Source organism: Accipiter gentilis, chromosome 13 (assembly GCF_929443795.1).
Source record: "Accipiter gentilis chromosome 13, bAccGen1.1, whole genome shotgun sequence".
NCBI classification, from domain to species: domain Eukaryota; kingdom Metazoa; phylum Chordata; class Aves; order Accipitriformes; family Accipitridae; genus Astur; species Astur gentilis.
The window spans coordinates 31,500,960-31,518,423 of NC_064892.1; the positions used below are offsets into that span (position 1 = coordinate 31,500,960).

At 35.5% G+C, this 17,464-nt stretch overlaps 1 protein-coding gene across 3 annotated transcripts in view; it reads right to left on the bottom strand.

The window, feature by feature from the left end:
- The window catches only part of ZC3H13 (zinc finger CCCH-type containing 13), a 42,754-nt gene extending 25,508 nt beyond the window's left edge, over window positions 1–17,246 (bottom strand). For 2 of the 3 annotated variants that reach the window (XM_049815712.1, XM_049815711.1), the window contains exons 1-6: window positions 17,115–17,246; window positions 16,569–16,678; window positions 11,037–11,148; window positions 4,226–4,334; window positions 1,833–1,972; window positions 924–1,084 (exon numbers count right to left, since the gene is read on the bottom strand). In XM_049815712.1, coding sequence (XP_049671669.1) covers window positions 924–1,084; window positions 1,833–1,972; window positions 4,226–4,334; window positions 11,037–11,148; window positions 16,569–16,678; window positions 17,115–17,231 — 749 coding nt within the window. In that variant the 5' untranslated portion in view covers window positions 17,232–17,246. Of the gene's footprint in view, window positions 1–923; window positions 1,085–1,832; window positions 1,973–4,225; window positions 4,335–5,334; window positions 5,392–11,036; window positions 11,149–16,568; window positions 16,679–17,114 lie in introns of all 3 variants that reach the window. The other variant, XM_049815710.1, reaches the window with a different exon arrangement.
- Window positions 17,247–17,464: the final 218 nt, after the last annotated feature.

Here is a 17,464-nt window from a genome sequence, read left to right on the forward strand (position 1 = left end):
AATAACTTGAACTCCTCATGTCTTCAATTTAATGTTAACTACCTGATGCAGGATAAAGCATTGAAATATTTTTGAATATGCATCTCACAATACGAAATAGTATATATTTTTCCATATAAACTACCACTGACATAAACCCTATAAACTAGGTACCACTGCATACTGAATGTCAGTAGCATAGTAGCCTGTGCTGTACATTCTCACAGCAGATACAATATTGTTTTGTCCCTATTTTAAACAGGATTTTTGCTTAGCAAATACAGATGTGTTGGTTTATGTTGCTGCAGTAATTTATTTCATATCTAAAAGCTGCAAACAGTGATTCAAAAGGTCCTGCAGGCAGCAGAAACTTAGAAACAGGTTTTGGAGATTGACTTTTTGTGGCAAGGTGCCCAGTTTGAACTTCCTGTTATTTTCACACACCTTGTCCTTACTTCCCTCCCTGCCCCCATCCGCCACTTCTTTCCCTCTCCTGAATTCTGAGAAATTCCCTGCCTTGAAAGTCAAACATTATTTCCTGAACAGCAATATGCAATACCAACACAATGTGCAGTTGGTCAAATTTTAAACATGTCACTTCAGTCTAGAGGAGCTACTTCACAGGCTGGAGCATCTCAAATAAAACCGCTTCCCACTTTTTAATGGTTTATATTTCCTCATCACCTCCCAGAGACTCAGTACATTCAAAGAGAAAAGACCTGCTTGTAAACCATGAAATTAATCAACTAACAACTACATGCATATAACAATTTTCTGCACAAGATGATTCACAGTGCACATTTAGAGACCTTCCCCTAAAGTTATGTAATCAAAAGCCCTGAAAGCAAAGAAGATGAAAAACCATATTAATTATGAAAACTCCAGTAACAAAAATCAGCATGGTCACGTTCTCACTTTCTCGCAAGATGAACCTACATACTGACCTCTGCTGATCCAAAAGTGGGGAAGATACAGTAGATGCTTTCTTCTCTTTCTTACTAGCCGAAGAAGATGATTTGGGACTGGATCTTCGTTTTGGAGATTTGCTAGACTTTCTTGGTGATGGTGATGGTGATAATTTAGATCTAGCCACCTCTGGAGAAATCTTGAGGAAAAGAATATATTAACCGGTAAGACATTGATGCTCAAAAGCTTACCTGTATGCTGATATACATGTCAGATATGTAAATCCAGTAAAAGTATACATCTGAGATCTTAACCATGTACACATATACCTCAAATACACTAACCACATCATTTTCAAAGATCACCATAAAAGGAAGATGACAGGAAAAGGGTGGGGGAAGAGAAGATGGTGTACTCCGTAATACATTACAAAAACTGTAACTAAAAGTTTGAAATCAGTACATACCCAGTTAGCACTCAAGTTTGTCTGAAAAAGAAAGACCTCCTTTCAGACTTTTTTTTTTTCGTTAATCTTCCCCCAAATTTTACGGTTTCTAACACTTACAGCTTTGCCTCTGTCACTCTACATTACTCTGTTACTACAAGACACGTTCAAAAAGGAGCTTGGCAAATGCCTTGTCTTTTCTTCTACATGTCTTTTGTGTTAAAGTTCTTACTAGTTTTATATCATTAAAATGCATTAAATCCTACTCAGTTAATAGCTGACTTCATAAAACAGAAAACTTGGTTATGGTGCTGGATTGACCAGATACTCACAACTAATATCCAAGTCACATACTAAGCGATACATGTGCCAGTTATTTACTACTACATAACACAATAGTGCATTTGTAGCCCAGGAAGCTCAAGTCTTCCAGGAAACAATTAGAAGCCTATGAAGTAGCTGATGACTTATTTTTTTAATTTCACATTCACATAATACAAACCTCTTTTTTAATGACTATTTCCTCTCGTTTCTCCATGTTTTCCTGTTCCAACTTCATGAGTTCTCTCTGAATCTTTTGGCGCTTCATTTCCAAAGACAGCTCGTGATCATAATCATAATTAACATCTCCATTATCAGAGTCTTTATTTTTAAAAAAATAAATAGATTAGTAAACAACGACATATTAACTAAATAATAATATTTAGCATACTGGATGCCAAGCATAAATATTTCCATGACTTTTAAGCACTGCATGAATGGATCAATGAAGCTAAGCCAAATCTCTTCTCCAATTATATGCATAAACCTGAAATAACTGCAATTAGTTCCATACAACCTGCAGTTAAATTCTTAAACTTCATCAAAAAAACCACCTTAACTTCTTTCAGAGACTTACATCAATTATTAAGCTGAGGTAGCAAGGGAAACCCAGTAAACCATTTATTTTTATTTAAAAAAAAAAAAATAATTAAAAGAATGTGTCTTCACAAAGACCAAAAATATATAGAACACTACTTAATTGGGAAATCTCACATGAAACAGATTTAAATAGTGATGCATGATACTAGAGGATTTTGTATAACAGAATATCCCACAAATCAATTGATACACTTATTTAATTACATCTATAAATTGATTGTAAAATAAAAGAAGAGGTCTGTATGACCTCTTTCACTGGATAAAGGCACACTTCAAGAGCTTATTTCTGGTTTTAAAACTTTGTTACTGTTTGGTTTTCACATCAGAAAAGGTGCTGTTTCTCTTGCTATTTCATTAAGTCATGGCTAGTTAGTATCATATGCTTCAAGCCTTGCAGCTGAAATCTTACTGAAAATTAAAGCAGTTTTACTCACTCTGTTTACATGTCTTATTTTGTTTATGGCTATTTAAGTCTAATGCTCAGAATGCACTTTAGGAAAATAACTGTCAGAGAAAAGATGACTTCATTAAAAAGCCATTAGCTTTAACTCCCCTTCCTACACAGAGGAACTATATAAAAGGTTTTGCAATAACTAAACTCAGTCTACAAATTCCCTTCATGTGTCGTCATGGGAACAGCTTACAGAGAGCTGCAGCTCCTAACAGCATAGGTTCTTTCCCAGTTCACATGTCTGCTTATATAGCACTCACTAGAACTTAACAGATAGTAATTCTACTTCATCCACATAACTGATCAACACTATTTTGAAAAAAGTCATGATTCTCAAGCTGAAAGCCTCAGCGTCTAAGACTTAAGACATTCATACTATACATTTATAGAGAACTTGAGTTTTTTATGTTCCAAACGTTTTTGACTTAGATTCTATTTCCATGCATACATGTTTCCATAGCTCAATGTTTCTTAAATCATGCCAAAACCAAGGTTTAGAAAGGAGTGAAAATATATTATGGCTACTTTTCTATTCAGGTATTGTGCTTAAGACACAGCAAAACAGCATTTGCAACACTACAGCACATACTCTAGAAAAGCTACCTACTTCATGAAATTTACAGAGGTGCTCCATCCCACAAACAACTTGTAGTAGTATACTTTATTGCAAATTCATTCATTATATCTGAATTCGCTCAGAATGGATCAGGATTCCCCATCTTCTCTTGCAACATCGTAACTACTTCTGAAACACTGACACTTACGAAACTACATAAACACCACAGTTCATTAGAACCTGCCATAATTTATCTGTCAGGTGAACTGGGTCTCTAACAAAAGTGAAACTCAGGAGAGAGAGGAGAAAACAAAGACAATCTTTTCCTCAACTGTCTGCATATTAAATGGATGGCTATTATGAACAAGGACAACAAAATCACCTTTTAAACATGAACAAAAAAAACCCCAAACCCCACCACCCAAACAAAAATGACTACACAAGGTAACGCAAGACTCTTACCACTCTTCAAGTGTTTTCAGAATATAAATAGTTCACCAACTGCTACCTTCAGCTGTTGTTATACTCATTCTAATGGAGCCCTTGTTAATGAGACAGTTCACACCATTACAAATTACGCAACAACCTGCTGACTTTTGAATTCAAAAGAGTTTACGCTCTTTCAGATTGACCAGTTTCGAAACTACTTGGGTGTAACTTGAATTCAATTAGTGTTCTAAATGTGAAAGGTTCAGCCACAGAGTTGCCTATAGCCAAGTTCCTTGTTGTCTGAGGAGTCAAAAAAAAAAAACCAAAAGGTAAAAAAAACCCCACACGTTGTGGTTTTACTGTTGTAGAAGTCCAACTCAGATTGCTTCTTTGCTCGTCTCCAAAAATAAACATTAATGGCTACTGCATAAAAGTGTTCTGCTTAGAGACCAAACCTTTAAACACTCTGCTTTACATACAGCCCAGTAATCTTGCAATTCTTTGAGCCGTAGGGGGACATTAACTTAATTACACGTACCTTCTCTATTTGTTTCCCAATCCCCATTTTCCTCTTCACTTTCTGGTGTTCTCTCCTTTGTAATTTTGATATCCTCCTTTTCTCTATGTCTTCCTCGTGAAGACTCTTTCTATAAAGGGAAAAATGCTGCATTAGAGTAAACAACTTTATTTTAAAAGAAGCCTGAAGAAGCAGGTATATTTTACATGGTATTTTGGCTGTTTCTTTTTTATAGTACGAAACGCATTTTCCCCTTTAGCCTGTTGAACAAATACCTTCTTAAATAAGCAGAGACTCCACAGGCAACATGTTCTAATGCAATTTCATACAATCAGTATGCAAATAGCAGATGGGGAAAAGAGCAGAAAGGATTCATAAAATAAGAAGGTTTCAAGGCAGAGCAAGAATTGAGCACGTATCAGAGAATAAAGTTTAAAACATGAACTGAAAGAACAGACCAGGTTCTTAAGACCAGAAGTTTAATGAACACTTAAAGAGTATAATTTTAACAGCTTGAGTAAGAGTTCTCAGCTGTAAATAAGAATATTTATATGCAAGGCAGATGAGCCTCAGAAGCTGAACCATTTAACTCTCCAGAGGATAAAGAAGGGGGAATGGGGCAGGAATAATTAAAAAAAAAGAAAAAAAAAGAAAAAAGACACCCTTGGCTGGCGGAAGGAAGGGGAAAAAAAGTCTAAAGCAACGCACTAGAATCAAGTTTTGTTGATAGCTTTATATTTGCACTTTCACTGGCCCCGAGTTATTAGACAAGTCTAACTATTGCAGTAGCACCCATTTTGCATGTGGCAGTTGGTCGTGGACACCTAAGGAAGCCAGAGACTATTCTTACAGGAAAGAACATAATTTCAAAAGGCAACTGAACCTGTGCTGCTCTTCCCCCCCTGCTGAATTCCAATAGTAAATCTGCATAGTTGCATCATTGCCTCTGCTGAATTGACATTCTCTAAATAATCTACCTGGGCCTCGGTGGAGTACAGGACAAAGTTTTTTCACTATTTGCAAAAAAAAAAAGAACATTCAAGCTTAGAAGTACCTCAGGTTAATTTATTAAGCAGGAAACCAGAAAGAGCAAATAATGAAAGTCTGTCCCATATCCCTTTTATTCTCACCTCCCATAGTGCCTTCTTTTGTCTTTGGGGGATTCTTCCATGTTGATATGTAGGAACCTTTGTTTTTATGCCAAGAAAAGGAGATGTCTGAGAATTTCACTAGCTATTCCTTATTGGGACTTAGATCTTGACTTAATTTAAAGTCTTAACATCACCTTAGAAACACAGTAAGGAAATAACATAACATTGTGGACAGTCACTCCCAAGTGAGTAAAATTCAACTATTCCTTTTTATTTACTAACAATGTTAAAATCTTATCTCTAGTTTAATGACATAAACAATGACAGAACAAGTACTGCATTTATTTTACCTAGTGAACTAAAGCAGATGCTTCAATGCACAGTTATCTTCAAGCCTCTCATCTTGATGCATTCAGTATACCATATTCAAAGCTTTAGAAGGTTTGGAAAAAAAATGACCAGTCGCTACATAACATGAAGGAACTTCACATTAAAGAACTATTTTGCGTCATGTTTAATTTAAAGCAGCTTGTAGAATAAGGGAAGAAAAAAAAGTTATTTTTTCTCCATTTCATAACAGGATCTCTAAAATGATGTACAAGATCCTAACCTATCAAGTCGTGTTGGTTGCTGACATCAACTGCAGACAAGTCTACATCAACTAAGCCATCATCACAACATGTACTAAAGGCATTTTGGTCTAAGAGCAAGAACTGTACTATGCTCCAAAGCAAGTTACTTTAAAAGGAAATTACTCTGATGAGATCTGAAAATCTGTGACTTTATCAACAAGCCTCTCCTGCAACAATTCTTTTTTTTCTTAGACTATCTTAAATTTTCTAGACTGCCTTCCTTGAAGGCTGCATCTGTTCTATTAAACTGTGTACTTCTGCTACATACTGCAACTAATTCCTACAATATAAACAAACAATAAACATAATTTCTTAAATACAAATACTAGTTTCTATTAATTCAACACTATTTGTTACTAGCAAACTGAAATACGCATGTTAGGACATCCTCTATATACTGATTTCAAAAAAATTCTTAAAGCCAATTCCCCAAATAACTTGTCAGCAGAGAATGTGCAGATAAGTCAGAATGCTTCAAGACCAATTTAATAACCCATGTAAAAAATACTACACAACCTGTATGTATCTTGCCTACATCTCCAAACTTACAAACACAAGCATCTTGAAATAGCCTGTATTGTCTCCTTTCAGTGGAGAGATTCAGTAGTGGCACAGTCATACTTCTACAGAAGAACTGAGAACAAAAACATCTATGAAAGAATTTTATTGAATTACTGAATATAGAGGAAGAAAATAGACAATTTTTATGCAAGCATGCTATTCTACAAGTCAGGACAACTTGATCTGAGCCTGTTCATTCACTAAATGACTTCAGATAGTTGTCAGGAAAAAAGATTCTGGTAACACTGCATCTAAATCTCAGTTTAGAAATTGAGTATTTTTTCCTGGGGCACGCAAATCAAGAATTTAAGTTAAGACGGTTTAGAACACATATTTGAATTTTCTCATCAAAAAGTCTTCAACATATTCCTTTTATTGTACTTGTTCCACTTACAACCCATATAATTCCCTCATACTATGGGGAGTAAATATTTCCTTTCTATCCTTATAGACCTTCTTGTACTTCACACAGGTTTTTCTCATCTCTCCCTTAAACCAGGAATAAAATAAGTCAAGCTCCTAAAGGCCAATAGCATGTCTTTCACTTGTACTTGAAGATGCTGTATCCACTTCAGCCACACTTGTAAACTATTTCTCTGCAGACTATGAAAAAATGCCATTTACTAGATGAGAAACAATAAACTTTCATAATAATACAATTATTTACTAAAAAAAAACAACAAAAACAAACAACTGTAGATTGTCCTATGAGTAAACAACAACTTAGCAGAATTTGTCTACACTATTTTCAGGTATGTGCTCACAGTTAAACTATTTACATGTGTTGGACAGATGATTACAGTTTAACGTTGACGTTCAAGAGAACTGCTACTTAAGAAAGGAAAAAAAAAATACGACATTATGGCTGAACTGTGTGAGATTTTATTTATTTAGTATCTACTTAAGTTGAAGTTCCACACCCCATAAGATATAATCAGCACTCTACAGCACAAGACTTGATGTCTACTTGAATGAAATTCCCACTACAGCCAGAAGACTTTGGCCAAGCACAAAAGAACTCATCCAGTCTGCAAAACATGCTTCTAGCCAAGAAGTGTTATTTTGCCAACTCTGATGGAGAGAGTATTTATAGGACTCTTACAACCTACAATTCTTACAAGGCAGAAGCTTCAGTTTCAGCCTTATCAGCACATGTACATGGAGAAGCAATACAAACTAATTCAAAAGCACAGATTTATTTAAATCTAGAATAAGCTATCACGTATTACAACTAGAATCTTTTGGGCAAAAACAGTACTATTGTGCTCTAGGTATGATACTTTTATAGCGTAAACTACTACCACGCTACACAAACATACAAGAAAATGACTCTGAAGTTTCCCTGAAATGAACAGGTATTGTTTCCATTTCAGAGATGGAAGACAATGCTGACTTTTTTCTAGTGGAAATATTCAAAAGCCACAGTGACAAAAAGCACAAATATGAGACAAGCGATACACATTCCTTACAAAAACCTTTCCTAAACGTACATTAAGTTCTTCCCACTGTTTCTCCCAAATCACACACAACTCCCAGGTAATACTTTAGGTAATACTTCATATACTCCAGCGTAACTGTCTTCTCATAATACAGAGAAAAATTCAACATAAAAAATTCCAACTAAATACAATAACAGCAGGAACCTTATCTAATTATTTGTATAATAACTGATACACTAATATACAGTGCTGAAGTAATTCCAAACACAAATCTGAGAAACACAGAAACAACGGAGTTCAATGTAGTTGTCCACGTAACGCAGCATATTTTCTCTGAAAATAATAGTACAAGACATGAAGAAATAATAAGGGATAGATTCTATAAGCTGTCCATATAGAAAGTTTCTTCCTAAATACATAGAGATTGTACTAGTTATCTTATGTCTCCACAGAACAAGAACTCTCTTCTAAAAAAATTTTATACTAGTTTTACTATCTCAACTTTTTGTGGAACCTATTCAGGTTTTTGACTGTATCTTCTGGCAACCAGGTAGAATTGTCATATATAACGTAATAGCATTTCCCTTCTCATTTTCAAATTTGCCACTCTTTCTACTGGGATAAAGTATGAATATGACGCATCTAATTTACATTCTCTCAACCATACATTATATACATTCACCACATCTTCTTTCTTCTCTCCAGTCTCTTTCTCACCTCCTTGCCCACTTAAAAAAGACCTTTGACTGTTGCATACAGGCAATCACAACCAAACAGCATTTCAAATAAAACTGGACCATGAATTTCTACAGCATAATATTGATAATTTTCTATTCCATCTTTATATACCTGAGTGTTTGCTTCTGCAACTGTGACTGCACTTTGAACAGATGGTTTCATTGAGCTGTCCACAATAACTTCTTTTTCTACTGGATGGTGTCAGTTACTTTTAAAGTACTCATTCATGATTTTTTGTTTTAAATACTTTCTTCATTGTGCATTACACCTTGCACTTGCCAACATCAAGTTTCATCTGCCATTGTACTGCCAAAAACTCTCTTTCCCCAACCCCTACAGCATTCCTCAGACTTTAGTAATCTCAACTACTGTTTTCTTATCTTCTGCAAAGTTTGACATTTGGGATGTCCAACATTTTTTCAACATTCTTCAAAAGTTATAGCTCTTTAGATGAAGCACCATAGCATCCTCTGTAATTTCATCATTTGAAATTAATCTAAAATTTTCCCCTTAGCTGGCTTCTAACCTGACAATATTATACCTGCTATTCTTTGACTATGTGCCTCAAAAGCCTTGTGTCAAAAGAAGCTATTTAAGGTTTCACCTGCATCAGTTATCTCTTAGCCACTACTCCCCATAAAAGTTTCAGACTAGTAGACTGGTGAAGCACAAATTTTGTCTGCAGGAACAGTGCTGCTCTTTTTTTTTTTTTTTTTTTTTTTAAAAAAAAACCAACACAATTATGAAACTTTTTGTGGAACAATCTACTTTTCATTTTTTCAAAACAAAGATTTCTTATCTAGCTCCTCTGTTATCCCAAAAGCTTTAATAAGAGATGGAAACGTTACATATTAGATTGCCACCACAACAGTAGCTCTAATGATGGAGCAAGATTTTTGTTAGCAGTTCAGTCACTTCAATCTTCTGTTCTTTCAGATATCCTGGTTCTTTGCAATGCAACTCTTGACGACTGTCCCTTTTCATCTATTTGTTCCAGAATATTTTCTTTGGATATCCCATATTTTGAGAGTTGCCCTCATGCAACTAATACAAAAGCTCAGTGGTTTCCCAGCCTTCTGTTTTATGAGACTGAAGCAGAGTATTTTTTTTCTCTACAGTGTGCTTGTCCTGTAAATAATTCTTTAGTACTTTAACAGACCCACTAATTCTCCGATTCCTTTTGATTCCTGCTTCCAGTTCACCTTTACTTGGGGTTTAGTTGTTTAGAGTATTTTATTATTACATTAACAGAACACTGTAAAAAGCAGGGTTAACTAACCAAAAGCAAGAATTACATCAAAATTAGAGTTGTACCAGGAAAGAAGAAATTACAGTAAATTTTTAATAATGGTTGGAAAAACCACTTTTCCCACCAACCATGTACTTAACTCAACAGTTTATTCAAACTATTAGAAAAATAAAAGAAACACATTTAAGTAAAAGAGTAAAAAGATTGAAAGTTTACACAAATTAACAGCAACTGAGAACGTGATTGGAAGGTAAGCCATTTTGTTAATTTAATGATAGCAGCTGCTGTTGATTTCTTTACACCTGACATAAAAACTCATTTCACACAGCAAGTAGGAACAGACCGAGAGAAAAAAAAAATAATACTGTTAATACCTGCAGAAGCAAAACTGATTTTTCACAAATAAAAACTTTTAATCATTATTCATATGAAGATGGTCTTAAAAAACATGACACAGAAATACACTGGTGCTATTGTTGTACAGGTGCAGGGTCACACTACAAACTCTGCCCCTATTTGTTTGTAACATCAGGAGCAGACAGCACAAAAATAAGTAATTTCTGACATTTGAAGGGTATAGGGTTGCAGAAAGATGATAAGAAAATGAGAATGATATGAATGAATTTTTTGCAAAATTCAATGAGCAGTTGGGATGGCTGATAAATATGTGAGGAGGAAGGCAAAATGAACCAGCACAACAGTAACTGCATGGTCTCATCAAAAGCAAATTTGGGATGAACAACTGGAGTCGGGATACATGTAAACAATGGATATGAATAAGTGTCAGAGGAAAAATGGTGGATGATTGGAACAACGGTTAATACACTTTCTTGGTAATAAAGAGTCTGTACTGTTATTAAATACCCGTTTATCAGTATTTATAACATATTTTAGTCTGCGGGATTTATAAAATCTTTGCGAACCAAAAGACCAAAGTGCTATAAAATTGCGAAATAATACAATTGTTAAGACACTTCATAATAAAATACGCCACAAGCTATGTACAAAATGATAGGTTCGTTAAAACGTTTTAAATATTACAAGTCACCACAATCAGGTTTCTAGGACACACTGCCCAATTTCTACTGAGGGATTCTGGAGTTCTGCAAACTCCATTCTTACCCTAACAGGAGAGGACGACTCCTCTGTACTTCGTTTCTGTGGCTCTGCCTCAACGTCTTGACGTTTGTTCTTCATTCTTTCACGAAGATCTCCAGTGGGTCTTTCCGGTGACCTGTATAATACAGAAATATAATATAACCAGTTCTATGGGACTATTTTTAAAGGAATACAATCTGTCTTTTAATTTTTTTTATTAGTATATACAGAAAGATCTAAACCTCCCACCCAGAAGCACAGTGGCTGAATAAAAAAATACTCCATTCTAATGGGCTTAAGCATTCTAAAAAAGGAACTCTTTCAGAACATCAAGGAAGACTTGACTCTTAGAAGAAAAATTACTTGTATGTATATATGGCATGAGTCAGTTACTACTCTAGATCAGCTGCAGGTGATCCTATCCAGAACAAATCTGCTTTTTCTGACCATCATGCAAATGTGTTTCACAGTCACTCTCCTACCAAGTCTTTCAAGGTATCTTTAGCCTTCTTCATATTCTAAGCTGCATTGATTTTAATATATATACATATATTTTTATATGTGTATATATATATAAAAATACAATTAATGCAGAGTCAAACTACTGTAGACTAGAAACAATAGTCACACAGAAGCACAACTCTGAATACAGATGAAATCTGCAAGTGGAGATAATGTGACCTAGGTGCCATCCTCCCATGATCTTGGTGAGACTGCCACACAAAAAAACACTGTTGCAAGACCATGCACCAGAAATTCACTCTTGGAGGCCTCCTCCATTTTCCATCTTGTAGTAACAATATTACAAAATATTGGATGAACTCTACTAGTCATGCAACTTTAAGGTATATTTTCTGTAAAAGGTATTACTGTGATGTGGGAAGGGAGGGGGAACATCCTACACTACCACAAGACATGTGTATAATTTTTTTACCTCTTAGTATGGATTCACAAGTTCATTTATCCCTTATGGGTTAAAGGAGAACAACCCTTGCAATCAAACAAGTTCATAAGCAAAGGGGATGTAGGAGCTGCTTCAAATGATCTTTCAGGTCAAGAAAACAAGTTTTCTCTTCACATAAATCTGGCCTGATATTGAGTTTGGTACTTCTGTGATGGCTGTTAGCCATAATAACAGATACTTCTTTGAAACGCTTGTATGAAAGCACTGGATCTGTACTTATCAGCTTACACTAAAGAATCATAGAGAGATACTGATGCTGCCTTAGTTGATTAGAAGAGTTATATGTAATATTTGAATAATGAAATTTGCATTTGTTTTGTTTTTTCAGACTGAATTAGGGTTTCCATTTACAAAGTATTATTTCTCCCACCCTTCCTCTATCACATAATACACAAAGTGTAAACTGTCTTTCACAGTTTATGCATGTAAAATCTAAATTAATACAATTTTGTTTTCAACCTGTGCATATTCAAAAACCTGTAATTGGTTTCCATTTCCTCTTTTGCAATGCTGTCTATATTTAATTCTTTAAACTGTGTCATAAGGTGTCATCTAAGAAGAAAAAGACCAGTGACTGCTGTCATTTTTAAATGCATTTAATTCTTCATGAAAATGTAAATACAGGTCAATCTAGATCAGAGGAAAGGTACAAAACAGTAGCGTGTTGCTTCTTGCAGCACTAAGAAAGATCAAATAATATCCAGCATACAAATATAAACAAGTTATCTTCTTTGCATGCACGATTACATAATCTTTAAAGTGTTTGGCTTTAGCAAAAGTTATGATTCAAGGTGGGGGTTTTTTCCTCTCCTCCCATCTTAGAAAGGTAATTTCTTTGCATTACTGAAACTCTCTGAAGCATTCCAACCATCAGCTATCTCAGCAAATAAACTTGCAATATAAAAGTGGCAATTCATTGCCTTAATTTTTAATAATATTTCAGCTACGGCACAAAGGATTTGTATTTGTGAAACTGAAAATTAATTTAAAAGGCAAAATGATTATAGATAATGTACTAGTAACATTGATCCTCAAAAGGAGCAATTTCAGGAAAAAAAACAGTAGCTGAAGGAGGAAGCAAGAGAACTTACACTGAATGCAGCTCATGTACTTTCTAGAGAGACATCTGATACTTTAATACTTTTTAATACTTTTTTTTTTTTTTTAAAGTTATATGCTGGAGTGAAGAAACATCCAAACCATTTCACCTTCAATTAATACCTTTTTCAGTATGGGAGGGAAGAAATAACTTATTTTGTTAAAACATTATTCAAATCTACTTAAGGATTACAAAAGTTATCAGGAAATAACAGAAATGAAAAAAGCTATAGCTTTAGGGTTGAGGTTTGTTGGTGGTTTTTTGTTTGGTTTTGTTGTTTTGGGGGTTGGGGTTTGTTTTCAGCTTTAGGAGAACACTAGAGCGAAGTCATAGTAACCATCCTACCCCTCCTTCCCAAAAAACATCATGACCCCCCAAGAAGTCTAATAAAATAAGATTGAAAATTTGTCAAATTTTAAGAAATAATTACTCAGGAAGCTGTGACTGTTTTCAGATACTTTGGCTTAATGCACAGAAAACCAAGCTGGTCTACTAGCTGATTTTTCTTTCAGGTATACCACAATTTTACTTTTTACACAATGGCTTCTTTACTACATAACTTTCCCCCTGCTCCCCCTCCAAAAGGGATCTTTGGTTATGCCAGGTAATGCACACTGATGAATTTCAACAGATAACTACAATTTTACCTCTACAGTTTAAGATGATGTGGCTAGACTGCAACCAGTAGAACCTTTCATACAAAAGGCTCCACAGCATTATCCTTGTACACTGAAAGAAGAAAACTACTCAACAAAAATTTTCTCTTTAATGACTTAATATTTTGTGCTGGGCCCATCTTTTAAATAAGGCCTAAAATGCATAATTTCATCAATTTAAATTTTAAGCAGTGCAGTTAAGTGATTTTAAACAGCATTACTTCCTGCAGCAGTTCAGTTCTCCATATTCAGCAGCTTGGTTAGGGAATGCATGTTCCTAACAGTGCCTCCCTTTGCTTCTGTACCTCTTACAGTGTCGGGAACAACCACCTAGCAACAGGCACACATTACAACACAGCCGCCTGAGAATATCTGTGTGTATGTGACACGAGTGTATAGGCAGATGACAAATATTGGTGTGTAATGTATGTATTATAACTGAATGCTCATGAAACATTGTCTCATTTTTCAGTTTCCCATACAACAATATTTGAACCTTGCAAAATCCATACGTTCTTACCCAATATTACTGCTGGTTTGGTTTTTAAACACTGCGTAATGATCCAGAATGAAGAGGATCAGGCTAAGAGAGGGACACTACAATGGCATGGATCCTGACAATAGTACAAGGGAACCAGCAGGAAGCTGTCAAGCAACAAACAATTTACGAGTGGAGCAAGAGAGCAAGATTCCTTCTGTGATAGCATGTTTACACACAGCTCTTTCCTCGTTAGCGTCTCCTTACTTCAGATGCCTGGAAGACTGGCAGGTCTATTACTGAATTCTTAATACCTTAATCAGGAAAGCTTTATATGTAAAAACATGCTAGGTTTTATTTTTGTAACAGCAAGATTAACATTCATGCTGTGAGAGGCAGCATTAATGCTGAAACAGAGTTACAATGAAACTAGATTTAAGAACTTTTTTTCTCATTTTAGAGTCGTTTTCCTACTGTCTGGTGATGTTCTGAACTATAGGAGGCATTATGGTCAGATAAAACCATTAACAATGAGATTTATTTTGGACAGGTATGAAATTGAATGGGCAAGACAGAAAGGCAGCAAGAAGTGCTTTGTCCTACCAAACTGCTTGCAAAGCAGACAAAAGACTTCACCAGCAGGCCTGGCTGAACACGTGTAGACACACCGCCATTACGTTGTCCCAGACACATTAACACGAGTACTGCTTGAACTGAACTGATGTGGAAGCAGCATTAGCTTGGCTTGCAAGAAGCCAATAAAACTGCATTCAAAATACCTGGATAACATTTGTAAAAATCTCTGTAATGTTAAATGGCCTGAAAATGCCAACAGTTTATGTACATAAACCAGCTTTTTCTGTGCCTGGCCAAGAGCCATCAGTAGAAACTTCTGAAGACAAGCATGCTTTTTTCATTTGTCTGTTTTGGTGTGCGTGGGAGGGTGCGTAGGTAGGGGCTTCCTCCCCCTTTTTAAGAACACCTCTATTAAATGTTGAATGTATCAGGCAAATAAGCAGCAAGATTTGTCCTTTGACTTTTGCATACAGACCTAGTAAAAAAAAGTTAGCAATAAAAAGAAGTAAATCAACATTATTCTTAAATGTCAGTGGTGACAGTGAAGCAGAAACACAGCTTTAATCATTAAAAGAAATGTCATTTTTCTTCAAATGACCAAGCAGAACCACGCACTGAGCGTTCCAAACACTGAAAGCAAGGAGAGACTGACACTCTAACAGTTTTAAAATTTAATCTCTACCAGTAAATCACTCCTTTTTCCCCATTTGGAACATTCAGTACAGAACAGAGTAAAATGTTTTACACACCAAAAGAAACATTAAACTCAGTTATATATTTTGTATCCCAGCTGCTACCACCTTAGAAGCAATGGAAGATCAAACAAGCAAAGTCAAGATCATCCCGAGTATGCCACAGGAATAGGAAAAAGAACCAGAAACAGAATCCTAACCCCATGCCAACCTTCCTGTTGTTGCTTTACACTTTGATGCTTCAGTGTGCCCATCTATAATCTAGAGGTTACACTGGCATTACTGTAGCATTATGAAGCACAGTTATTTGTAAAATGTGAAGCCTTCATAAAAAGAGGTACTATGCCACAACTATACTATCTTTTTGTCCTTTATAGCAAGAATATTACAAACTTACTGCCACATTTAGCGTCAGTTGAGGAAGGTGTTACGCCACACAAAGGACAGTCAAAAACCCCAACATTTTTAAATTATAGTAACACATGAAGAGGCAGATAATAAAAAATACTCTCTTCTGAAAAAATGAAGTAACTTTTTGGATCTCCTCCTATGATACAGGGTATTTGTTCTATATCTGACAGATAAAGTCACAAAACTATGTTTTGAAGAGAAGTGTTTTCTCACAACAGGAGAGAAAGGACAGACACCTTATTCATCAAACAATATAGCAAAGGCAGAAGGGCAGCAAGTATGTGAGTACTGCTGTAAGTAGTTGCAGAGCAGCATTTTAGTACAGGACAGAAAGGCATATCAGAAGCTGCAGTGACACTATGCAAAAAAAATTTAAAAATGTATTAAGGTACTTGAACTTCCCATTTCAAGTAATAGAAGAAGGTAATCTGCATCCAGCGGACTCCATTCATTTTTTAAAGCTACATACACACAAAAATCCTGGGAAAACCCACTGCAAGTTGTCAAATTAATTGTTTTGAGCAGCTTCACAATGCAATTGGTTATTGATAAAACATACCATTAGGCACACCACAGCATTTCACTTAAAAAAAAAAAAAAAAAAAAGAAAACAGAAGACATAGTTGCAAAAGCTATTTTCCTACAGCATGTGAAGAATTCAAAGTGAGTTCTTGATTTACCTTCTATAACTGCTGCTATAGCCTTTACCTCGTGGTGAAGGGCCATGTACGAATCTACATGTGTTCCCATAGAGGCAGTTGCCAGTCTTCAGCCAGTTACGGCACTGTGTCTAAGAGACAGACATTACTGGGTGAATTTCACACTCATTTCGGGAAATACCATTGGTGTGAGTGTGGCAGAACAAACAAATGACTCCACATTAACTCCCATTTATCTGTAATTTCTGTCCACCAGTAATATAACTAATTAAAAAAAAATAATCAACAATGAGCATCAGGTCTGGCAGAGAAAAATTCAGGTTGGTGGAAATACTATTAATATGTACAGTACTACTGCTCCTCTCCAGAAGCTGGGGCAACACACATTATTTGAAAATTCTAGTATTAGTATGTTGAACATCCATGCGTTAAGGAGTTCTTTTCACCTTACTAACATCAGTGACATCTGAGTATTTGGTACTTGTGAGCTACTCTTTCCCACCACCTAAATCCTGGAAAAGAAGATGCTGGGGTGGGGAGGAAAAGAAGAACACTTTTACAACTCACCTCTGCAGTACTTCCAGTGCTGGGTCCAAGCCTTTCAAACACACTGGGTCTTCGGGATGTGCTATCGGATATGGTCTTGGTATTTTCCACTGTGACCTTCCTTCTAATTTTTGACATTTTGTACTACTTCAACCAAAAAAAAAAGCAAAACTGTAAAATCCTTCAGTTTGGGGCTATTGACACTGAACTCACATGAATAAAATAGTATGATATATGTTGTAAGAGTTGCTGCAGAGGTGATGAAGAAAGAAAAAAGTCATAAATGAGTGAAATGTATCTTGTAACAAGGAATGCCTCTGATTTGAACTAGTCAGATGAACACCAGTAATGATAATTTTTCTTTTTATTTT